The sequence below is a fragment of the Cervus canadensis genome, chromosome 3 (genome assembly GCF_019320065.1).
Source record: "Cervus canadensis isolate Bull #8, Minnesota chromosome 3, ASM1932006v1, whole genome shotgun sequence".
NCBI lineage: Eukaryota > Metazoa > Chordata > Mammalia > Artiodactyla > Cervidae > Cervus > Cervus canadensis.
The window spans coordinates 73,501,868-73,527,385 of NC_057388.1; the positions used below are offsets into that span (position 1 = coordinate 73,501,868).

The 25,518-nt window shown below is 43.7% G+C and overlaps 1 protein-coding gene across 3 annotated transcripts in view; it reads right to left on the reverse strand.

Annotated features, from left to right (window-relative positions):
- HECW1 (HECT, C2 and WW domain containing E3 ubiquitin protein ligase 1) overlaps positions 1-25,518 on the reverse strand; it is a 443,461-nt gene that overhangs the window by 230,521 nt on the left and 187,422 nt on the right. For all 3 annotated transcript variants that reach the window (XM_043463510.1, XM_043463512.1, XM_043463511.1), the window contains exon 2: positions 3,130-3,454. In XM_043463510.1, coding sequence (XP_043319445.1) covers positions 3,130-3,454 — 325 coding nt within the window. The remainder of the gene's footprint in view (positions 1-3,129; positions 3,455-25,518) is intronic.

The following is a 25,518-nucleotide window of genomic DNA, read 5'->3' on the forward strand; positions in this document are numbered from 1 at the left end:
ACAGATAATTTTGGATATGGAAGTTGTTTTTGAAATGCTATGCCACCAAAAGTGTTGGCATTTTGCATTAAATCACTTCACAGTTATATATGTGTTCTACTGTGGGAAGAACAAACTGTCAAACTGAGATTCTCAAGAGGATGCACTGTGTTTACTTTTGTCTCAGTCGAAATGTCATGTTAACACCAGATTCTGTTCATTCATGGAGTTGCAGGACACTTGATACTGCTGACTCTTCCTTCCTCAAACACCCCCTCTCTCATCTTCTATGGTGTGGTTGCCAAGTTCTTATCCTACCTCTCCATCGAACCTCCACCTTCTTTTTGAGTTCCTCCTCTGCCTCCCTCTCTTTTCTGATAGTGACCTTCTGGCGCTTTATTTCTACATACAGTCCATGAGTGAATTCTTCCACTCCCAGGGACAACTACCCCAGATCTACACCTCAGCCTTGATCTAGGTCTGAGCTCCAGATTCTTTCATCTCTTCCCATGGATGAAGGTTTCCACCTCTCTCCTCTGCCATGCTCCTACTCCAACTTGACTTGAGAAATAAATGCCATTGACACCACGACAGGAAGGTACAGCTGTGAAGAGCTGTTCAAAACCAGATTTGGTTCATCCACCTCATTAGGATGGACCCAAATGTGTTCTTTTTTATAGCTGAGTAATACTGCATTGTATATATGTACCACAATTTCTGTATCCATTCATCTGTTGATGGATATCTAGGTTGCTTCCATGTCCTGAGCTATTTTAAGTAGTGCTGTAGTGAACATTGGGGATACATGTGTCTCTTTCAATTATGGTTTTCTCAGTGTATATATTCAGCAGTGGGATTGTTGGGTCATATAGTGTTCTAGGGCTTCTCAGATGCGTGCTAGTGGTAAAGAACCTGGATCAAATGCAGGAGGTGTAAAGAGCATAGTGGGTCTTGATCCCGGGTCAGGCAAGATTTCCTCGGAGGAGGGCATGGAACCCAACTCGAGTATTCATGCCTGGAGAAAGAACAGAGGACACTGTTGGCTACTAGTCATAGGTTTGCAAAGAGTTGGCAACACGACTGAAGGGATTAGCAGGCACAACGCCGGTTTAGTCTATCCTAGTTTTTTAAGAAGTCTCCATTACTGCTTTCTCCTTAGTTGACTAATATTAAATTTTATAAACAGGGAGCTCCAATCCAGGTTCTGTGACAACCTAGAGGGTGGATAGGGTGGAGATGGGAGGGGGGTTCAGGAGGGTGGGAAATGTATAGCTGTTGGCCGATTTGTTTCATGTGGTGGCAGAGGCCAACACAATAATTGTAAAGTAATTGTCTTCCAATAACTTGCATTGTTCTATACTTCTCAATACTTGTACAATTATAATCTTGATAATTATTAGTTACTTCAAGAGGGCCTTCCCTATAGCGCAGTTGGTAAAGAATCTGCCTTGCAAAGCAGGAGACCCGGCTTCGATACCTGAGTCAGGAAGATCCCCTGGAGAAGTAAATTGGCGACCCACTCCAGTATTCTTTGCCTGAAAATCCCATGGGCAGAGGAGCATAGAAGGCCCTAGTCCATGCGCGTTCGGCAAGGGTCGGACATGACTTAGCGACTAAACCAGCTACTTAAGAACAATTAAAAAAAAAAAAAAACAAACAGATCTGGGGCCAACAACCGAATTGTCTAAGGTGTTAAACAAGTAACCATTATAATTAAAGTATAGATGGGCAGAAAGAATGTGGCAAAACTGAAGGGTGCAAGCTAGTCTAAATGGAAAAGTTAATCCTTTACTGCAGCCCACTAGAGCCCTGTGGAAACACTCAAAATGAAAAAAAGATCATGATATCCAGTCCTACCACTTCCGGTCAAATAGATGGGGAAACAATGGAAACAGTGACAGACTTTATTTTCTTGGGCTCCAAAATCACTGCAGATGGTAACTGCAGCCATGAAATTAAAAGACATGTGCTCCTTGGAAGAAAAGCTATGTCTAACCTAGATAGCACATTAAAAAGCAGAGACATTACTTTGCCAGTAAAGGTCCATATAGTCAAAGCTATGGTTTTTCCCGTAGGCATGTATGGATGTGAGAGTTGGACCATAAAGAAAGCTGAGTGCTGAAGAATTGATGCTTTGAACTGGGGTGTTGGAGAAGACTCTTGAGAGTCCCTTGGGCAGCAAGGAGATCCAACCAGTCAATCCTAAAGGGAATAAACCCTGAATATTCATTGGAAGGACTGATGCTGAAGCTGAAGCTCCAATACTTTGGCCACCTGATGTGAAGAGCTGACTCATTGGAAAAGACCTTGATTCCGGGAAAAATTGAAGGCAGAAGGAGAAGGGGATGACAGAGGATGAGATGGTAGGATGGCATCACTGCCTTGATGAACATGAGTTTGAGCAAGCTCCGGGAGTTGGTGATGGACTGGGAAGCCTGGAGTGCTACAGTCCATGGGGTCACAAAGAGTCAGACATGACTGAGTGACTGAACTAAACTGAATGCTGAAAACTAAACTGAAATTACTACACATATATGTGCATACCTTGGTTGCATATATTGTATTGCTCTGGACTTATAAACAAATGGATTTAAAAACAGGGCTTCCCTAGTGGCTCAGATGGTAAAGAATCTGCCTGCAATGCAAGAGAGCTGGGTATGATCCCTGCATCAGGAAGATCCCCTGGAGAAGGAAATCATTCTCCACTCTAGTATTCTTGCCTGGAGAATTCCATGTACAGAGGAGCCTGGCAGGCTACAGTCCATGGGGTCACAAAGAGTCTGACATGACTGAGTGAATGACACTTTCACTTTAAAATCAAGCTTTGCATATTCACTCACTCATAAGTAGAAGAGCAAATGTATAGTTGCAATGGTGATGACATTTGTGTTCAGCTACATCCTGCCCTGCTATCTCCCAATTCTCTGCTACTGAATAGAAGTGGAAAGTGATGCCTACGTGTGTGGTCTTCTGTGTGTTAGAATGTGGCCTATAACACATTCGGTTGTGAACTGTGCACTTTAATGAAATGATCCCATTTACTGAAACAGTAAAGCATCCTTTAAAGTTAATTATGCATTACATTCTTGTTTAACGCCTGAACTACAGTGCTCCGACCTTTATTTCTGCACTAAGTGCTGTTCTACTCACCGATGAGGTACATGCCGATCCAGTCCCCAGCGTCCACTTCCTCCTTGATGTCCCAGTGGATCACCAGGTCTTGTGAGTGCCCTATGGAGTAGTAGGAACTGCTGACCATGAGTGTGGAGCGGCTGTCCGAGGTGACCAGGTCGGTGTCGCTGGTGGAGCGGGGGATGGTGACGGCACCATGGGGGCCAGTCCTGATGGCCACACTGTGGTACTGGCCTGGGTTGTAGCTGTGGCGGAGCGGCTCCTTGCACCGGCGTCGATTCTGGGAGTTTCTAGATGGAGATGCCATGGCGGCCAGGCCTAAGAACCTGTTCTGGTACAGATTCTGTGGGGGCAAACAGACAGTCAGTAGGGGCGGGAGATGCTGGCTCCACAGTCAGTCATCGTCTTCACAGGGAAGGGAGGATGGGTTGGGGGAAGCCAGCAGGGAGAGAGAAGCCCTTTTAGGAAGATTTGAAACAGACACAGAGCATTTTCCTCGGGGCCAAAGTGGTACCTCTGAGTTCAGGTGGGGAAGGCAAGAACGAAATACACACTCACCAAGGGGCCATGCCTTTCCTTGCTCTGCTGGGGGTCTCTGCCTCCCTCAGCTCCCTCCAGCCTGCCTGGTATCAGAAGGCCAGGAATGTCTACAGAATGACCTGGCAGTGTGACTGCCCCCAGAGTGCCATCTCTTGAGTTCTCTGGCATAAATTCAATTGGATCCAATTTTACCCTTTATGGTAAATGATGGTTATTATCATGGCACATTTTAGTGACCTCTGCAGCATTCGAGACCCTACACACAGCCCAGAATCATTGGCAGTCTCTGCTGGAGGAGGTGGTCACTGTCTTTCATTTTCAACTCTCATTCTACAGCAGGTCACTGTACCACCTGAAATGCCTATTAAGGATCTCAGATATCCTAGTAAGCTTCAAAGACTGCAGTTTCACTAAAACCCAACCTCAGAAGACCTTGTCTCCCTTAGAGCTAATACTGTAGAAAATATTGTATCTGCTGAGAAAAAAAAAAAGCATGTTTTTTTATTGTTTACAACTTGGAGCACTTCAAACTAGCTAAGCTGATACAGACCAATATAACATGACTGTTTTGCTACAGATGGCTTTGAAAACAGGGGGAAAGGGCATTCTGTAGAATTGGAATGAGGGATTCTTTTTTGAAACAACCAGCGGTGATTTTTATTTCATCAAAGTGTACTACAATTGGGATTTAAATGTACATTTTGGGGGTTCCTGCCTATAAAAGAACCTGCTGTTATACAGCTAATAGCACTTTTGTTTTTAAGAAGAGAAGATCAAGGTCTTAAAATATGTTACATCATGCAGTTTAGATCCCAGGACTGTAACTTATTATACACATCCATCAAATGCGAGTTATTGAGTTTCTGTTAACCAGCCAGGAGAACCAGACTCGGCACCAGTCTACTCCTGAGATGATATAAGTCTATTTAGCAGTAATTTGGGTCCATGCTTTTTCCATCTTGGAAGATCAGGGCACTTGTAAAAAGTCTATTAATCTGATTAAGCACAGTGTTGGTATTTGGAATATTGGGCCTTAATGGCCATATGTCAGGCCTATTTATTCATCATCTGAGTCTCTTGTTGGGACTTTTTCTAGCCCCACTGGTGGTAACCATGGAATTACTATTGGCAGAGAAGCCAGGCTTCAGAAAGCATCTTATCACACTATTGGTACCATATGTCTTTTTTTTTCTTTTTAATGCTTTCCACTGCAACAGTATGAAAATAGATGGACCACAGTGTTGCCTGGAAACCAGTCCACTTCTCAGGAACACAAGCACAGCCTTGAGCTCAGGAACAGCTCATCAACAGCCCACCTCACAGGCACCCTGGCTCTTCCAGACAGTTCCAAGAGGACCACAGGAACCTGATCATTGTTCAGGGAACTTCGCTCAGAGACCTTTGTAAAGCCTCCAAAATAAGGAAGGCTGCTGCTGGTGTGTAACCTTTCTTCCGTTCACATGCACTTTATGTGCACCAATAGAATCTTACCGTGTCATCATGGAGATTTAAACAAACTGAGAGAGTAGCACCGACATATTCACTGCCATGTGTAAAGTAGCTAGTGACAATCGGCCGTGTGACACAGGGAGCTCAGTGTGAGGCTCTGTGATGACCGAGAGGGGTGGGATGGAGGGCTGGGAGGGAGGTCCAAGAGGAAGGGGACATATGTATACATACAGCTGATTCATTCTGTTGTTCAGCAGAAACTAACACACCATTGTAAAGTAATTACAGTCTAATTAAAAAAAAAAACACAAAACGACTACTTGGAATTAAATGACATAATCAAGTATATAATTATGAGTGAGACCAAAAGACGGGCAATTCTGGAGCATCACCTTCCAGTTTCCAAGCTGTGTATCCCTGGACGACTTACTTGATCTCTCTAGTCCTCTGTTTACTCGTCTATAAATGGGTTTCTGTCAAAATTTAATGAGATAAATGCAAACCAAGCTCTTACTATAGTAAGTGCTCAATAAATAAAAATCTACGACTGAAACACTACTAGTATTGTTTTAGTAAGAAAGCACCACTGAAACGGAGGTCCCGGGCAGTGAGTGAGCCTCTTGTACTGATCAAGGGTCCCCACATGTGTCCTCAGAGCCTCACACTTAAGTCATTCAACAGCAGACCTTCAGCTCATTCCTAGTTATGACATTCCAGGTTTCCTCTTACAAAACTGACACTGCAAACAGTGAACAGGCCAGCATGTTCGGAAAGGTGTCCTAGCTACCAGCCTTTGGATAAGTCTTCCTTTTGCTTTGTGGGTAAAAAACAAAAAACTTCTGTTTATTTGTCAGGTTACTACTTGAATGGAATATTTTGTTGCATTCATGTTGAGGCTGAGAGATTTTTATATATGTCATGTCAGTCAGGGCTCAAGGTAGATTATAGAGTGCTTTGCTTTCATTGAAGATTTCTGCTGCAGTATTTTTTATTAGAATTCCCCGGAAACCAGGCAAGTCTCCTGACACTGTCAAATTACATCAGTTTACACCATCCACATGGTGGGAACAAATGCATAGAAAGAAACGTTAGTCAAGGAAGATGTTTCTCATTAATTTACTAGATTGGAATTAATGGCATTTTCCTGGAATTAGAAGGACAGCTTCAATGCTGCTCTTTGAAGACTACACTCCCTCACCTCACTCCAGCTTTGTCCACATCCTCCTCACTCATGCTTGTAGGAAGGATTTATAGTCTGCTTTGAGGTTATGCTTCAGCACCAGCTCTGCTGTAACCTCTCCTTATATCCTTCCCCATTTCCAAGAGAGAGAGGCTTTCTATTCTGTGATCCCATAGGAATCTCATTTTCCCTGCAAGGCTTCTCACTGTATTATCGCTAGTTGACCTGTGTTGTGCCCTAAGCTATGAAGTCCCGGAGGCCGGTGTTTACCGCTCTTTATATCTCCTGGAAGTTCCGTGACATCTGGCACGCACACACACACACGCAAAAGGGCTAAAAACTTTAATAGTATTTATTTTACTCAATGAAGTCCCTTCTTGTTCCACAAAGAGCTTAAAATGACTAATATATAAAATACAGAAAGATGTGATGTTAGTAGTAGATGGTGCAGGGAATGAAAAAAATAGAGACAGTTACGTAGGAAGGTTAATATCAGACTCTACACCATCATTTCCTAAACAGGTGTTTTTGTTAAAGACTCACACAGCTGCTTCTAGAATAGAGCAGGTGGATGGCTGATTTCCAACATGTCATTTCTCTGTGGCCATGTTCCCCCAAGACTTTCACACGTGTTCTAGTTTAAACTATAGATGCATCCAGCTAGAAGACGCAGTTTAATCACTCTCTGCTCACATCTGAATTGTGGGAGAGAGATGAGCATCTGTCCTGTTTTTAAATAGCCCTGGATAAAAGACCACTCTTTCCCTAACAGCAATTCCAATATTTATAACCTCACAATTCTTCCTCAACTCTAAGGCAAATCTTTCCCGTCTTTCTCCTAGTTCCTTCACTCAACAGATGCAGAGAAGTTAACCATATCACTAACTGTATCCCAGTTTTTTTTCCCATTCCATCAAGTAATTCAGATGTCGCTTATCTTCTCTTACATTGTTGATAGGCAATAGACACTGATAAGAAAACCATAGAATATTAGTAACAATTTCAGTTACACTGCAATTTTCTAATTATTGGTTCAGTAACATTGTAATTTTCTAATTATAGCCCTAGTTATGGGCTGTGCTAAGCATATATTTTAATTGACCCTTGAAAATGAGGCCCAATGAGTGAGCACTAAAAACAATCTGATCACATCATGTCCTGCTTCACAGGGAGTGTGATTCCATCTGTTGGCTTATTTCCCATTTGTCACAGAAGATCTAACAATGATGTTTACTTGTTTTGCTTTCTGACTTAAATAATTCATCATTGTTGAAATGTTTTGAATTAAGTTATATTCTTCAGTTTTTTTTTAAAATCTTGGGATAGGCCGTGTGTGTTTAATCTGTTTAGTATGCATTGTAGAACAACAGCAAAAACAAAACCTTCCAGGAGGAGATAGAATCTTAAAAGCAAAAAACATCACTTCTAGGGAAGGAACAAGTTACTATGTACATCTTTTTTTTGTTTTTTTAAAGAACATAGGGAGACAAAAGGTTTGGCTGTGTCAATTTCTAACTGACAGAGTCATTAATAGCTTTGCTGTTTTGGAATATAAAGCTGTGAGTGAGTGCTATCTCAAAAATGAAAAGAAAGTGGACAAAAGACATCTAGAATAGAGAAAGTGATTCTTAATAAATGCCTCTACACTCAGAAATCAAAAACTGTGACTGGAAAACACAGGCCCTGAAGGAAACTTCATTAGAGTATACAAGTTGAGGTTATAGAAACTGGCATTATTTAGCAGGAAGAAAGAACATGAGAGTTTTTTGAGTTCATGAACAGATTTGATTTTGAGCAAGTAGATGCCTGAAGCTTTTTTATCCTATCCTCAGCTCTTGTTATGCCATCAGGCGGGTAATGGAACTCAAAAAAATTATATAACATTTCTTTCTGCAGTGGATTTGAGAAAATTTACAACAAAAGAAATGTAGATGGAAATAGGGAAATATAAGCCAGATAGGAACCGGGGAGTAGCAATAAGAAAGGATAATAATATTAGGAGCATTTACTCTATGGTTGGAACTTGGTACATTATCTCATTAAAACCCTATCAAGTATCACTCTTTCCATGTTGGTGAGAAACCCAGCTCAGATATTTAATAATTAACAAACAATGCCAAAGTCACACCTCTTGCAGCAGGAAGTAGGGATTTGAGCCATTCTAAGAGGAGAGTGAAAAAGTTGGCTTAAAGCTCAACATTCCACCCTCGCCTTCTCCCATAGAGTCAATCTGAGAGAACAGCATTGAAACGTGTATATTATCAAGTGTGAAACAGATCGCCAGTCCAGGTTGGATGCATGAGACAAGTGCTCAGGGCTGGTGCACTGGGATGACCCAGAGGGATGGGATGGGGAGGGAAGTGGGAGGGGGGTTCAGGATGGGGAACACATGTAAATCCATGACTGATTCATGTCAATGTATGGCAAAACCGACTACAATACTGTAAAGTAATTAGCCTCCAACTAGTAAAAATAAATGAAAAAAAAAGCTCAACATTCAGAAAACTAAGATCAGGGCACCTGGTCCCATCACTTCATGGGAAAAAGATGGGGAAACATTGGAAACAGTGTCAGACTTTATTTTCGGGGCTCCAAAATCACTGCAGATGGTGATTGCAGCCATGAAATTAAAAGACACTTACTCCTTGGAAGGAAAGTTATGACCAACCTAGACAGCATACTAAAAAGCAGAGACATTACTTTGCCAACAAAAGGTCCGTCTAGTCAAGGCTATGGTTTTTCCAGTGGTCATGTATGGATGTGAGAGTTGGACTGTGAAGAAAGCTGAGTGCCGAAGAATTGATGCTTTTGAACTGTGGTGTTGGAGAAGACTCTTGAGAGTCCCTTGGACAGCAAGGAGATCCAACCAATCCATCCTAAAGGAGATCAGTCCTGGGTGTTCATTGGAAGGACTGATGCTGAAGCTGAAACTCCAGTTACTTTGGCTACCTCATGCGAAGAGTTGACTCATTGGAAAAGACCCTGATGCTGGGAGGGATTGGGGGCAGGAGGAGAAGGGGATGACAGAAGATGAGATGGCTGGATGGCATCACCGACTCGATGGACATGAGTTTGAGTAAACTCCGGGAGTTGCTGATGGATAGGGAGGCCTGGCGTGTTGCAATTCATGGGGTCGCAAAGAGTCGGACACATCTGAGCGACTGAACTAAGCTGAACTGATGTGACTATGAGGAGGGCAAACCACAGCCAAACCTGAAGGAAATCAACCCTGAATATTCACTGAAAGGACTGTTGCTGAAGTTGAAGCTCCAATACTTTGGCCACCTGATGTGAAGAGCCAACTCACTGGAAAAGGCCCCGATGCTGGGAAAGATCGAAGGCAAAAGAAGAGGGGAGCGGCAGAGGATGAGATGGTTAGATGGCAACACCGATGCAATGGACATGAATTTGAGCAAACTCTGGCAGATAATGGAGAATAGAGATGGCTGGCATGCTGCAGTCCATGGAATCACAAAGAATTAGACACAACTTAGCAACTGAACAACAACAATCTGATTATAAGTGGGCACTTTGATCACTCAGAAGCACTCTCTCCAAATTATGACATGGGGAGATATAGTTGCGGTAATTGAGACTTAGATTCTCCTCTGAGATTCTTGGCAGTCAAAATGATAAAGGAAAATTTAATTCTCACAATCAGAATATGGGAATAATTTTTTCCCTCTAAGTTATAAGATGCTTCATATTCAGCTTTATGTAGGAAACACTGCATGATGTGGTAAACAATATCTTAAAAGAATATATTTTCTTAAAATCACAAATGTAGTGGCAGATTGTGACAGAGTCATTTCCTAGGCAGGCTGATAAGAAGTCTAGGGGTCCCCAAGGAGAGAGGGGTCTGGAATTCTCAAGGAGGAAGAAGGGACAAACTTTTTTTCCCCCTCTACATTCCTTAGGATTATATAACAATAATGTATCCTGCATGAGGACAGTCTCTGGAAAAAAACCTTCTGGCTAATCCTATTATCTTAAAATGTAAATCATGGGAGTAGGTTTAGTGAGATCTTTACAACCTCCAGACATTCTTTTGATTCACTGTAATAACTAATTAGAGAGTATATAATTCCATTGCTAACACTAGCAAGGTGGTACTCTTTCTGCCCCCTTCTGATGCGTATGTCAGAAGCTTTCTCTATCTCCTTTATACTTTAATAAAACTTTATTACACAAAAGCTCTGAGCAATCAAGCCTCGTCTCTGGCCCTGGATTGAATTCTTCTCCTCCAGAGGCCAAGAATCCCGGTGTCTTTTCCTGGTTCAGCAACAACCTTTCAATTGCTTGGACAAGTCTTTGATGAAAGCTGAGGTCATAATACAGAGTATATTAAGGGCTGAATGGATGGGTTCTGCTATGTGCTTTGACCACATTCAGAAGTCCCCTTGGCTTATTGCACTCCTGAGGCCCCAAGCCTCTTGCTCTCAACTTGGTGTCTGTTCTTAATCCTCCATCTCGCTCTCTGGCCTTGATGCTGATAAAATAAAATTTCATATATTGAGGTATGAGGAAATCAATCTGGCTTGTACATGAGTTAACTTAAATTTCATGCTAACCAGAACAGCCTGTTTGTGGCCTATAAAACATACATTGTACATCTGCTTTGATTATTAAAGAAATGTGTTCACTGACCAGAAATAAAGAATGTCTATCTTAAAAGTAAAGATTAAATGCCTTCCTTCCTGGGATGCCATTGCTGGTACTCTTTCCATTATGACTCCCTTCCCAGGTGCTAAGGTCCTACTGACTGGCTATGTACGTGCTGGTCTGTTTTTCTGGACACTTTGAAGGAATGTACCCCTGACTTGTTTGGTGTTCTTTGCTCTGACAAGACGGAAAACCATGCCCAAAGCCATGCTTCTCCAGAGCAGTTCCTCAGAGTTGTCTGAGAGGCTGTCCTCAGTTTGGCTCAAATAAAACTCTTTTCCATTCCTATTATAGACTGTTTATTATTTTCCTTGATAATCAGAGTAAACCAGAGCCTTACAGACATGTTCTCTCTGCAACTATCTTGTTAACTTACTTCTTATTAGTGCCCCTCTACTAGGATGTAGGGGCTTTCCTTGTGGCTCAGCTGGTAAAGAATCCACCTGCAATGAGGGGGACCTGGGTTCAATCCCTGAGTTGGGAAGATCCCCTGGAGAAGGGAAAGGCTACCCACTGCAGTATTCTGGCCTGGAGAATTCCATGGGTTGTATAGTCCATGGGGTCTCAAATAGTTGGACACGACTGAGCGACTTTCACTTTCACTTCACTCACTAGGATGTAGGCACCAAGACAGTGTGGTCCCTGCCCAGTTCCTTTAGGTCTGCATTTCCAACTAAGGTAGTGCTGGGTAAGGATGCAGTGGATGCTCAGTGAATGAATGAATGAATGAATGGGCACGTGGGTGACGAAGCCTGGGACACACCTGCCTCCCCTGTCTTGAAGCCATGATGTGATGCTCTCTTCCCTGCTCTCAGTAACTCAACTCAGTGCCTCTCTTGTCTCAAGCACACAACTTTGTGCCCATAATCCCCCGGATTATTGATTCTCAAATGACACTTGTCAGAAGGAAGGCTTGAGAATGAGACAAAATACTGCCCCCAGGGAGGTCCCCTCTTCCATTTCATATCCCAAGACCTGAGTCCTGCTGGTACATTCCTACCTCTGCTGTTGTGAGTGAGGCTGTGGGACAGAGGCGGGTGTGAGGGGCTGAGGTGGCCCTGACCCCACCAGATGGCTGGGCGTGTCTGAGGAGGAAGAGTGGGAGGTGGCTGCAATAGCGTCATCTTTGTCCAGCTCTTCAGCAGCTGGGCACCTGTCCCTGAAACTGTGCCTCTGAAATGTTTTTAGCCTCAAAGCCATGTGTTGAAAATTCCACCTTTTGTGCTGGCCATTGTGCAGAAAAATATCACAGAGTTACATAAACTAAATTGTGTGGGCTCTTTTTCTTGAAAGAAGAAATAGAATCCCACATGTTGTTGGCTGAAAGGGAACACAAGGCAGAGAAGATTTTAATAAGCAAGTCAAGCCAAGCCAGGGAATATCCACATAGGAAGTTGGGATTTTAACTGGTTAAAATGACAGTCGACCCATTCTTTTAGGAACATGTAAAGGCTTATCACTGACAATGAAGTCCAACAAGACACTGATTAGAGTTAACAGTCCCATCCCCACTTCTCTGGGACCCCACTGACTGGGTAAGAAAGGGTTTGTCTCTGGGCTAGATGCCTTCTCTCTGCTTGTGCCTAAGATGGGTGACTGGGATGCCCTGCCATGCTTCATTGGGTGTGTGCCCTTCACTGCTTCAGTCAAGTCTGGAATTTCTTGGTGAAGCTCTGTGTCTCTATGGAGGTTTATGTTTGGAGGCATTCAAGAACCAAGCTGTCAAAATCTGGGTGGTTTGTATGAGTGAAACAGTGGATGGGGAGAAAGGAAGTTAGGAGATAGTTTGGGGAAGGGTGGGAAGCTTCCTGTGTTCTTTGCAAGAAATCCCTGATCTCTAGTGCTTTATTCTGTTCTACATTGAAGAGAAAGGTCATTGAAAGTGGTATTCCTGTGTGTGTGTGTGTGTGTGTGTGTGTGTGTGTGAGAACAGAGAGAGACAGACAGACAAATGACAGAGACAGAACATGAATGGTCATGTCCAGATATGAAAAACATTCCTGTCTTTCCCTTTTCAATATTAAATAGGTCTTTTTCTTCCTCAGGAGGGTCCCATACTAACAGATGTCGGTAAAGCTCCTTCTCCACCTATTGACGCTTGCAGGAGAAAACCAAATGCTTTATCTCCCAGAACCACAGTGGTCAGGCCAGGCTGGGCCATCCAAGGTCCCAGGGACCCTGTTGACCCCTCGGGAGGCCCCTGGTGGAAGTGTAGGGGAGCAGAATGTCTGCACGTCTGATCTTCTCAGCGTCCAGCACTAGGCAGCCACGAGGAACATCCTGACTCTGCATCTCTGCTCCTGACTCCACAGGGCAGCTGAGCCATTGACATGTGTGACAGTGTCTCTCCATCACGCACGTACCCAGGGCTCCTGCTTGGCTACAGTCCTGTCTCCCAAATCTGACTATAAGACTGAGTCACCCAGACCCCCAGAGTGAGTTGTGGGAGGTCCTGTCCTCCCCACTAGGAAGCAGAGGTCCCCAGAAGGGCAGCAGCCACTCCTGACCATAGCAGGTGAGTGACAGAGCCATGAGGGAACCCAGGGCCTTCCTCTCTCAGGAGGGACATCAGGCTTGAGGGAAATGTGAGGAGGTTTCCCTCTTATTTTCATGATCCTGATTAGATGTGGCAGCTAATAGGCAACACAGCCAGGCAATGAATACAGATGTAAGAAGGACATTTCAGTAGGGTTTCAAATGAGGGGCTAAGTTTGCACACATACTGGAGTTAACTCTCCGAAGTAAGTGATTACCATGAGGCTTTGGAGTGCTGTATAGATACTCTCTTTTAAAATCTTCCACCCCTGGAAGGTTGGACCTGGTCAGTTGGGTAGATTTTTCAGTAAACTCTGCTCTTGGTTTTCTTCTTCTTTCCTTGATTCCAAAGACTAACTGTTTATTGAGTCATTACTATATACTAGAAGCTGTGCTCAGTATTGAGAATGGAGATGAGATGAGATGAAAGAGATAAATGAAACAGTACTCCTCTCCTCCAAGAGTTTTGCACAGAAGGCAGACATTTAAGCAGTCAACTATGACACAATGATAAGGGAGCAGTGGGAAGGGACCCCCATGGAAGGGAGATGGATGCTGGGAAGGACTTTCTAGGTGGGGGACAGTGAAACTGTCTTTGGAAGGAGCAGTAGGAATGTCTGGTGATAAGGACAAGGACCAGGCAAGGACAGGGAATGCAATCCAGGCAGAATGAACTCAGTGTGTAAAGACACAGCTTTGCAGAAAAGCCTGGCGTGCTTCTAGATTCAGCAGAGCTTCTCCCAGGCACTGGCCAGAGAGTCAGGCGGCACGGCTGGAAGAGTGGCAGGCAGGTCTCCATGCCACACCAAGACAAACAACCTCCTCCCTTGGAGGATGGTGAGCCACAGGAGAGATTTGATGTAGGAAATGATACAAGTTGCTCAACTTAGAAGCATCATTCTATAGCAATGAGGAGGAGAGCAAAGAAGCCTGCTGTGTCTGGAGGAGCCTGTGTTACAGCAACTCTGAAAGTCAAGTCCACATGGATGGAGAAGCTCCACCAGTCAGACGGTCCCTGAAGTCTAAACCCTCAGAGTCATCTGCAAAGCAGGCGCTGAATTGCACTGTGAGAGGAGGAGAGGGAAATGAACAAGGTACATCCTGGGTCTTTGAGGGGGTGTGTAAATGAAGAGCAATCTGAAGCCTCCGCTATGGAGACCACAGAGGTATCCCGTGTGGCCTGCTTCTACTAGGATCTCACATGCGTCCCAGAACACAGGAGTGTCAGGTACCATGTGGTGCATCCTACGACACATGGTACTTGTACCTAATTTTATTGTTGGAAAACACTGCATCGTTTAGCAGCATGTGCTCCAGAATAATTTTCTTGTCAGAACTAATCAAGAGAAGTACATTTCAAGATTTTTTCACTCTTCATTTGTAAAGCTTGCCCAACATACCAATACAGAGCAAATTAGACTTTCTGGAATATATTGTATTTGCAATCTTTGGGCTGGCTACTAACTTGTGGTAAGGAAGATGCATAAGCAGTAATTTCAGTACAGGGTGACAAATAAGTTTAGAAGGATCAAAGGACAGGACAAGAACTATTTGTTTTGTCTAATGAGGAAGGAAATTAAGACTTCAAGAAGAAGGGGAGAAGGTTTAATTTAGGCAAAAGAAACATATACAAAGTGCTTTAAAGACTGCCCACGCATATTCAGGGGATAGGAAGAAGACCTGTGTGTCAGAGGCAGGATGCTTGGGGCAGGAGCAGTGGGGAAGGATGGAGCTGAAGTAGAGACAAGACTGACTTAAAGGCCAAATGCACCAAGGTAAGAAGAGGGGTGTTTCTTTTGGGGAGAGTGAGCCCTTCTGGAGATAGGAGAAGATACAGTAGTGGGCTCACCTCCACTGTGCTTTCACAAATGTGAAATGCTACTGAACAACTTCCCTCAGGAGTAACTTGACAGAAGTCTCTGCCAAGCCATTAGGGGAAGTTACCAGAAGGGTAGATGGACATTGTACAGCTGTCACCTCAGGGGTATGGGAGATAGTCCGCACTGCTCTTTCAGATCACCTGTCAGGACTCTGATAGGAAGGCACCATCTTGGACTTCAGCTCTAACAAAGGAGCCAACCACTAGGGCCGTGAACCTAGTCATGGCTGCCTGTCATCAGGACACAGAGGAACAGAACCAGAAGCAGTATTTTGCTTCTCTTATCAACATGCCTGGGAAGAACACATCCAGAGCTGATGTAAGTTCAATTGTTAGTAATCGTGGTGATGGAGAAGACTCTTGAGAGTCCCTTGGAGTGCAAGGAGATCAAATCGGTCAATCCTAAAGGAAATTAACCCTGAATATTCATTGGCAGGACTGATGCTGAAGCTGAAGCTCCAATACTTGGGCCACCTGATGCGAGGAGCTGACACATTGGAAAAGACCCTGTTGCTGGGAAAGACTGAGGGCAGGAGGAGAAGGGGGTGGCAGAGGATGAGATGGTTGGATGGCATCACTGACTCATGAGTTTGAGCAAATTCTGGGACATGGTGAGGGCCAGGGAAGCCTGGCATGTTACAGTTCATGGGGTTGCAAAGTCGGACATGACTTAGCAACTGAACAACAATAAAACCACTTTTGGAAGACAACTTAGAGCAGAAATGAACAGTAAACTATTTATGATTTGGCAATATAAGTGAAACACATCTGGCTTCTCTGTTTCATATCCATCCTCTGCCTCTCTTGAGAGGCAGAGGCCAGTTCACATCCTGGGTGATATGTTCCTTCCCAAGTTTCTTTCCTGTCAGCCTTGTGGTCATTCCTAAGATATTTCTCACCTGTGGTACTCAACTGTCACTCATTCTGTTACCCACTGCACACTGCACCATCTCAGCCCCCAGGCTATAAGAGTAAGGCCAGCAGAGATGGTTTAAATTAAGAGTTATCTTTGGAAGAAGAAGGAAATAAGAAAGACCCAGGACTATTAAAAAAGAATGAGGCCTATCTTCAGTGATTTAGGATAAAATGATTGGGACAGCTGAAGTGAGAGGAAAGAAAATCAACCAGTGGAGAAAAGAAATGTAGCGACTACCATGTAAACACACTCACATCACACTTGCTACTGAAATTCTCGAACAGACTTTACAGAAAAAGTCCCTTCTGACATTAATCAGTCACATTGATTAATTTTTTTGATTGTTCTAAGCTGCCTCAGTTGAGGCAGCTTAGAACCTATGAACACATAGGGAAGAGCTGTAGTCTGATGGGATTTAGAGGATTTTTCATTTTACAGGGTAGGAAAAGGGAATGGTTTTCTCATAGTTGTATTTTTTGTCTGTACGCCTGGGACTGTCACCAGAGCTTGTCTGCGATCCACAAAAGCTGCAGCTGCCACAGTGAAATAACAAATCCCAGGGCTTATCCCACTGATTCCTGACCACGGGGAAGTCTTTGCTCAATAGTACGGTGTGGGTTTACATAAAATTTAATACAAGTTAATTTGACTCTCTGTAGCCATCCCCAGGAGGCAAACTAGATGATTATCAATTGACTAAAACAGTTTTCACTCTGAAGCTGATGCCTAGAAGTTTTGAGTCTCAATGATAGAGTAATATATTCAGGGCCCTCACTGCCACTTCAATTACTCACAAGAAAAACCTCCTACACTCAGACAAATAGAAATTCAGAAGTCTCAACAATCTAGATATTTCAGCTTTTTTTTTTCATTTGAGGCTGGAATTAATTATTCAGATAACATCTCTAATTTTCCATTCTACCGTGTAGGCAGAAAACATCAGAGATGAAAGTTTTGTATCCTTCCAGGGATGTGGGAGCAGCAGACACAGCCTTCACTTGGTGGGGTGGCAGCGACAGGCAGTCTGTCATCTGCCTGGGTTGCCCTTCAAGCTGCTCGTGAAGCTTTTGTGCAAAGACCCAAGAGACAGCAGAATTAAAAGGAAAATGAGAAAATGAAGTAATTCAGGTTTTTGAAAGGCTGTTCAAGATGAAAAATTAGTTCTGAGGGAGCAAGAGGCACAGGTAAATGCTAATGAGTCTTAAGTGCATATACTTTCAAGATGTTAGTTTTCTTCTTTGCAGACAACCAGTCTCATCCACACTAGTCCCGGGAAGATGACAGACTCCAATTTGGTAGCTTAATTATGACCTACAGTCAGAGGCCAGCATTTCACTCTTGCTTTAATAAAATTATCCCAAGGTCGTTAAAGCCACATGTCAGAATGGCTTTAAACTGCTAAGAGTGCTTTTCCCAGACAAACTTCATTTATTTAGTCATTAAGTCAACCAACGCACATGTCAAATACTAGAATATGAATTAGAGTACAAGCTACGGTTTATATCTGCCCTGGAAAACCAGGTCACACTCATATTAAAAACTAACAACAGTCCAAGATAGTCTATGGAATATTTCATACTTAACTGCCAAAGTAAGAGTTACTGAGAAGAATACAAATTCAGGGCTGGAGTCGGGTGGGTATTCCTGACAAGGATGGTACTTACTCAACCATAATATAAAGGGTCTAGGACATGCACTTTAAGTCTTACCCAATTTGGGTTTTCTTAGAAAAATACTGCATTACTACTTTCTAATGACTCTATTTTTTCCAGAAAAACATCTATTTCTGCTTCATTGACTATGCCAAAGACTTTGACTGTGTGGATCACAATAAACTGTGGAAAATTCTGAAAGAGATGGGAATACCAGGCCACCTGACCTGCCTCTTGGAAACCTGTATGCAGGTCAGGAAGCAACAGTTAGAACTGGACATGGAACAACAGACTGGTTCCAAATAGGAAAAGGAGGATGTCAAGGCTGTATATTGTCACTCTGTTTATTTAACTTATATGCAGAGTACATCATGAGAAACGCTGGGCTGGAGGAAGCACAAGCTCGAATCAAGATTGCTGGGAGAAATATCAATAACCTCAGATGTGCAGATGACACCACCCTTATGGCAGAAAGTGAAGAAGAACTAAAAAGCCTCTTGATGAAAGTGAAAGAGGAGAGTGAAAAAGTTGGCTTAAAGCTCAACATTCAGAAAACTAAGATCATGGCATCCCAGTCCCATCACTTCATGGCAAATAGATGGGGAAACAGCATAAACAGTGGCTGACTTTATTTTTTGGGGCTCCAAAATCACTGCAGATGGTGACTGCAGCCATGAAATTAAAAGACACTTGCTCCCTGGAAGAAAAGTTATGACCAACCTAGGTAGCATATTAAAAAGCAGAGACATTACCTTGTCAACAAAGGTCTGTCTAGTCAAGGCTATGGTTTTTCCAGTGGTCATGAATGGATGTGAGAGTTGGACTATAAAGAAAGCTGAGCACCAAAGAATTGATGCTTTTGAACTGTGGTGTTGGAGAAGACTCTTGAGAGTCCCTTGGACTGCAAGGAGACCCAACCAGTTCATCCTAAAGGAGATCAGTCCTGGGTGTTCATTGGTAGGATTGATTTTGAAGCTGAAACTCCAATACTGTGGCCACCTGATGCGAAGAGCTGACTCATTTGAAAAGACCCTGATGCTGGGAAAGATTGGGGGCAGGAGGAGAAGGGGACGACAGAGGATGAGATGGTTGGATGGCATCACTGACTCAACGGACATGGGTTTGGATGGACTCCGGAAGTTGGTGATGGACAGGGAGGCCTGGCATGCTGCGGTTCATGGGGTCACAAAGGGCCTGACATGACTGAGCAACTGAACTGAACTGAATGACTCTATTTTATATGTGCTTCAATGGACATATTTTTAAATTGGATTGAAAAAAAAACAACAACACACAACTGTATGTTTGGGGGATTTTTTTGGTCATGCCATGCAGCATGTGGGGTGTTAATTCCCCAACCAGGGATTGAACCCATGCCTCCTGCAGTGCAAGTGTGGAGCCTTAACCACTGGACCACCAACAGGGAAGTCCCTCAATGGACATATTATCAACACATTGAAGAAGGATGCCCAGAGCCAAACCCCATGCAATTCCTCATGTAGCTAAGAAAACACTTCCCCCCATCTTGAGATACCATCAAAATCTGGGTAGCAATTTTCATTTTTACCTATGCAGGGGAGGAGGTATGAGAAGGATCCTTGCTGGGACTGGTAGTGATTGGAAAGCCTTGCAAATCATTTCAGTGAATGGCTCCTTCTGAGTATACCTGAACCGTTTGTCCTCTTGGCCGCCTCTGCAGCACTATCCCTAGAGAATAATGGCCACACACAACAAAAAAGCTAGTTCCACACAGCCTCTGCTTCACAGGATGCAAAAACCGTCTGAAAGATGATGAAAAGCAATCTCTATAATTAACAAGTTTCCATCTGCCCATTAGGAAGTGTCAGAAATAGATAAACAAAAGTTATTGTGGCATTTTGGCAAGGACTTAAATACCAGGACTGCACTGTGCCCTTGCTTCAACTGTACATAATTCAATTCTCTTAACAATGTCCACTGAATATGTAGTCTGGTTAGCCTGTGCTAGCTGTTTGAGACACGACCCCTGGACTCAAGTCAAGACAACTGAGGCAGAAAAAGCTGACTGTATGAGCAAAATTAAAAATAAAACAAATGACCCACCTTCGTGGAGATTCTGATTCAGCAGACTGGGATGGGTTCAGGTAGCAGTATTTTAATCCCCCCAGAAGCATTCATCACTATCTCTAATGGGTGGTGATCACAGAAAGCTGCAAAGAGGAGCTGGCTATTGGGATATTTTAGCAACAACTGTGCATTAAGTGCCTTGAAGGCATGGGTCAGACTTGGTGAAGCAAAGGATGGTGAAGGAGGCAGTTGCCAGGCAGAAGCAGAGCTACTGAGGCTGCCAAGCACACCCTGAGGGCTGCAGTGTCTTCAGAGGTGCCAGGAAGAACCTTGGAATAGTTTGTTCCTAAATGGATTCACCAGCTTTAGTTCACATCTGGCCTCATTTCTTGACCTAGAGTGGTCAGAGGGGCCACAAACCTTAGCTGTCAAGTGAAAGTAACATGGAAAAGTTTGCTTTGGACCTGACAGCACCAGTGGTGGATGAGAGCGGAGACTGTCTCCAGCAGTTCTTTTAGCTGAAACTGCCCCATGGTGTCAATGGCTTTGCTGCTGACCTCAAAGTCAAACGCGGGTGTGTCTTGGAAGGACCACAACACCTCGCCCTTGCCACTGGGCAGACATGGCCACAGCCTTTCCTGGGCATCAAGGAAAGCTGAGCCACATTCTGCAAATCCCAAGCACTTGAGGAAATTCTGAGTTCAGACTTTTGAGTATAAAAAGATACATGCTGGGACTTAACCCCGGCAGTCCAGTGGTTAAGACTCCATCTTCCAATACAAGCGGTGTGTATTCGATCCTTGGTGGAGGAACTAAGGTCCCACGTGCCAAGGGATGTGGCAAAAAAAATTTTTTTAAAGATGCATGCTAAAAGTTTGAAAAATACACAAAAATTAAAAATTAAATTATGTTTAAATTTAAATTAAAAAAATTTTAAATTCATGCTCCCTCAACTTTGCCACACAGAGAATACCAGAATGGTCATTTGTCAATATGTCCTTCCTTTTCTATTTATGCATTTTGTTAGATAGTTGAGAACACACATTTTTGCATTCTGCTTTTTACATTTAGCTGTTACAATATATAAGAATTTCCCCTTCTTATTAAAAATACATCATGTAAATTTCAGAGTTAGAGTATTTTAACATATATTTATAGTAATCATCACACTAATTCTATTTTTAGAAATTTAGATTGCTCTGATGACAGAGGATGAGACGGTTGGATGGCATCACTGACTCAATGGACATGAGTTTGGATAAACTCTGGGAGTTGGTGATGGACAGGGAGGCCTAGAGGCATGGGGTCGAAATGAGTCGGACACGACTGAGCGACTGAACTGAACTGAATTTTTCTCCATTATAAGTAATGCTATTAAGCTGGCATGACCATGTATCAGTGAAAATGTTCAAGTCAAAAGCATTATTTCATATATAGATTTGAGATTTTAAAAATACGTAAAAACAATATGTATGTATATGTAGAGCTGATTCATTTTGCTATACTAACACAACATGGTAAAACAACTGTACTCCAATAAAAATTAATTTAAAAAACCAATATGGTGATGTCACAGATGCCATTAATATTTAAAACTGATTTAGTGAATCTCCTTTTGTTTGTCTGGTATGAATAGGCTTGCTATCACTTTGTTTCTCTCTCACTGAACTGATGTAGAAACTATTGACTGAGATGGAGAGATGCAGAAGCTATTGACTGACTATGACTATGACTGACTATGACTATTGACTGGCTATGAGATGGAGAGATAATTGAATAGAAATAAAGGTTGACCTGGAAGTCTTTAGAGACGTTGGAAAATACGTGTGTAACACAGACATCCTCCTTCACTAATCGTCCAGGCCCCCTCTTGCCTCTGGCCGCCTCTCTGTCCTCTGGTCTTCCCTGCATTCTATGGAAGCCTCACCTCCAAGAAGGGGCTGATCCAGGTGCCGTGCCTGTATGGTCCTCAGTCAATCCTGCTGCCTGCACCCAAGATGGCAGAACAAGGGAACATCCTTCCCAGTTAGTATAAAGGCTACGTATTGGGGGAAAATGCTTCTGAAGTCAAACTGATTTGGGCCTAAATACTCTTCCACCTGCTGTGTGGTCCTAAACAAATCACTGGCCCTCTCCAAGAATATTGGAGTGGGTAGTCATTTCCCTCTCTAGGGGATATTCCCGACCCAGGGATTGAACCCAGGTCTCCTGCATTGCAGGCAGATTCCTTACCATCTGAGCCACATGGGAAGACCCTCCAAACTTCAGTTGATTCAACAAAATAAGACTTGACCTCCTCCTCCTTTGACTGGTTGCTATAGCCGAAGCTGGACTGGGATGGGGATTAAAGAGCCAGGTGTTAGTGAAGTGAAGAACCTGCATTGGCTTAGCCTTACATAAGGCTGCTTCCCGCAGGACTGGAAGGAGCTAGTTTTACAGCAACAGTGGCAGCCAGCCCCTGAGGATTTCTCTGAGTCACTTCATTTCTCTCTGCCCAGAAAATGCTCTCTCAGAAACATCCTCCCTCCCACCACCCACTTGCAAGCCCCAGAAAGGCTGGTTGTAGGACTGATGCCATTGTCTTGAAGGTTTTCCCTGTTGTGGTCTTGTGGTTACCTGTGCGGATGTCCATGCTGCTTTCAAAGAGAGATGACAGAAATATGGAAAGTAGCCAAGCATCTGAGGACACAGGAGATGCAGCAGTACATTTTGGCCAGCTGGCACCAACAGGCTTCTCCTTTAATGTATGTTAGACTTTTCCCTCTGGGTTTAAAGTTGGGTTATATAATGCACTTAAAGTTGTTCCTAATTTAGAGAAACAAAATCTCACTGCCACACCAGAGAATTCATTTCAGTTCTGGAGAGTGCCCTAAAGCATGTGATGCTCAAGATTGAGGACTAGACTTTGGGAAGGTGCAGATGCCGGCAATATAGCATTTTTGATACAAACTTCCTAAGTTTACCTTGTACTAACAGAGTTGAACTGAATGCAGAGCAACCACAACTCCCTGGGAGATGTTTCCTGCATCCATGGTAAAGTCAGAGAAGAGCACAGGGCGGCTCTGAAGAGGGTTGGGAGGAGGAGGGTGTTGTCTAAGATCAGCCACCTGCCCAGCCCTGTACGCCCGCAGTCCTCTTACTGCGGGTGATGCCCTGAGCGCCCTCTGAGGCTCTGGACCCCGATGCTTCGTCCTTAGTGGGGACCTTTGGTGATGCAGCACGAAATCCAATTTGCTTCTATTCTGCTGTGACCTCGTGACTTGGTTATTAGTTGGGCTTTGGCTGTTCTAGGAACTTATCTCCACCTTGGCTCCCTGTGACTGTGGCTGGTTCCCTGGGACCACATGATATGGCAGAAAGAGCACCTGCTTTGGATCAGGACACCCCTATGCAAAGTGGTGGCTGTATCAGTGACTAGTGATGCAGTTGTAAGTCAGCTATGCTCAGCCAGAAAGGCCTAATGTTTCCTTCCTCTGAGCTTCAGTTTCATCAGCTGGATAACTACCCCAGATGGTTCTAAGAATTGAAGAGAACTGAGGTGAGGTAACAGGTTCAGGTGGGCTCTTGGCAATGGTACATGTTCAGTTCAATAGCTCAGTTGTGTCCGACTCTTTGTGACCCCATGGATTGCAGCACACCAGGCTTCCCTGTCCATCGCTACTCCCAGAACTTACTCAAATTCATGTCCATCGAGTTGGTGATACCATCCAACCATCTTATCCTCTGTTGTCCCCTTCTCCTCCCAGCTTCAATCTTTCCCAGCATCAGGGTTTTTTTCAAATGAGTCAGTTCTTCGCATCAGGTGGCCAAAGTATTAAAAGTTTCAGCTTCACTATTGAGTATTCTCATATCTTATCTTGATGGAAACCTCATGTCTCTCCTTTATCCTCTGAAACTGGATCCCTGCCTTGTCCTGTCATTTTATTTGGACAGGGAACTGCCCCTGTAGTTCAGTCCAACCATCAGCTCTCAAGTCTCTACCATGTCAACACCCAGTCTCCCCAAATGCTGCGTCCAAGACTCCCTCTGTTGCCTCGTACACTGGATACTCCTTGTTGGGTTTCACGGACACTCTGCTGGCAGGGACCTGCCATTTGTCAGTATGGGCTCTGGACATTACGACCATCCCACCCACTTCTCCTGTGCCACCTGTGGGCCAGGCAAATCCTGTATACACCTGACCCACCGACAGGTTTAATAACAGTCTCCAGGTCCTCTTTCTCTTCCATTCTAGACCTCCTAGCAAGTGAGAACATCAGGGAAGCCTAAGAAAGGGGCCAGAATGCCCACATTGCTGGGTGGTGCTACCATTTAGACAGGAACAGCATTAGCAAGTCCTAGGAGCCTGCACTCTATTCCTTCATTGGACAGTATTTGCTGAATGCCTGCTACCAGCCAGCACTGTTGTGGACAATGGGACAAACCAGTGAACTAAAGAGACCACTAAAACCTAAAGAGATTGAAGCTTGCATCCAATCAGGCCCAGCACACTGGAATACTGACCTAATTGGAAGGCGAGGATAAGGCAGGAGAGGCAGGCTGGACCGGGTTTGGGGAGCCTTAAATGTGGGCAGAGGAGGTTTATCTTTGGAATTTACTATCCCAGATAGGGAAGAACATGCCATTATACATTCTCCAGGAAGGGTGGGTGGTAATGGGATGACACAAACTTCTAGAAAAACAACTCTGATAGAAGAGGTGGGTTAATAATAATAGCAAGTTTTTGCATAACATTTGTCAAATTATAAGAGGCTTCCTCATCTGTCATGCCACATAATCCTCATAGTGGCAGTGGCCAGAGAGACAGACCATAGTCCCCATCAGAGGAGAAGCTGGGCTTTGATGTGGGACTTGCCTGGGGTCCCAAAGACAAAGAGCAGCAAAGTGGAGCTTTGGACCTCACGCTTATAACTCGTAGACTTCTAGTCTGTGTATTTCCTTTCCCAGCAAAAATGTTATTTACTCCAAATACATATTTTCTCTTCAAGAATAATATTTGGAAAACTTTATTATAATGTTCCCAGAAAAAAATATCAAGCAAGAGAAATACTACCAGAATTCCCTGTTTTTGTTTTTCCAAATTCATATGGGCACCCTGTTCCTCCCTCCCTGCTCTGCCCACCAAATTCTGAGAGTGTCACCTCAACACATCTAGTTTTCAGGAGATTTGTGACTCTAGCATCTATCAGCCTTTGCTACAGTCTGTCTACTAATCCTGCTCCTCCCCTCATTAACAAAAGCAGTCCTGGTGGTTCAAGGGAAAGTCTAGGAGAAGATGTTAAACCCTAAGAGAAAGATTTTAATATAACACTTCTCATGACATGGGAAGAGAGTCCCCATTTGTAACATGAGTAAAATCATATGACTAATGCTGATGGGTTTCCCCTTCCAGCCAGCTGCATCTCCATGAATATCTAACAGCATTTCAAACACAGCAAATCTAAACAAGCTCTGATCAACCCAGCCCCTGGTCTGCTCTTCCCCATCTCAGGAGATGGTGACTCCACTATCCCAGGTGGTCAGTCTATACATGTGGAGACATCCTTAC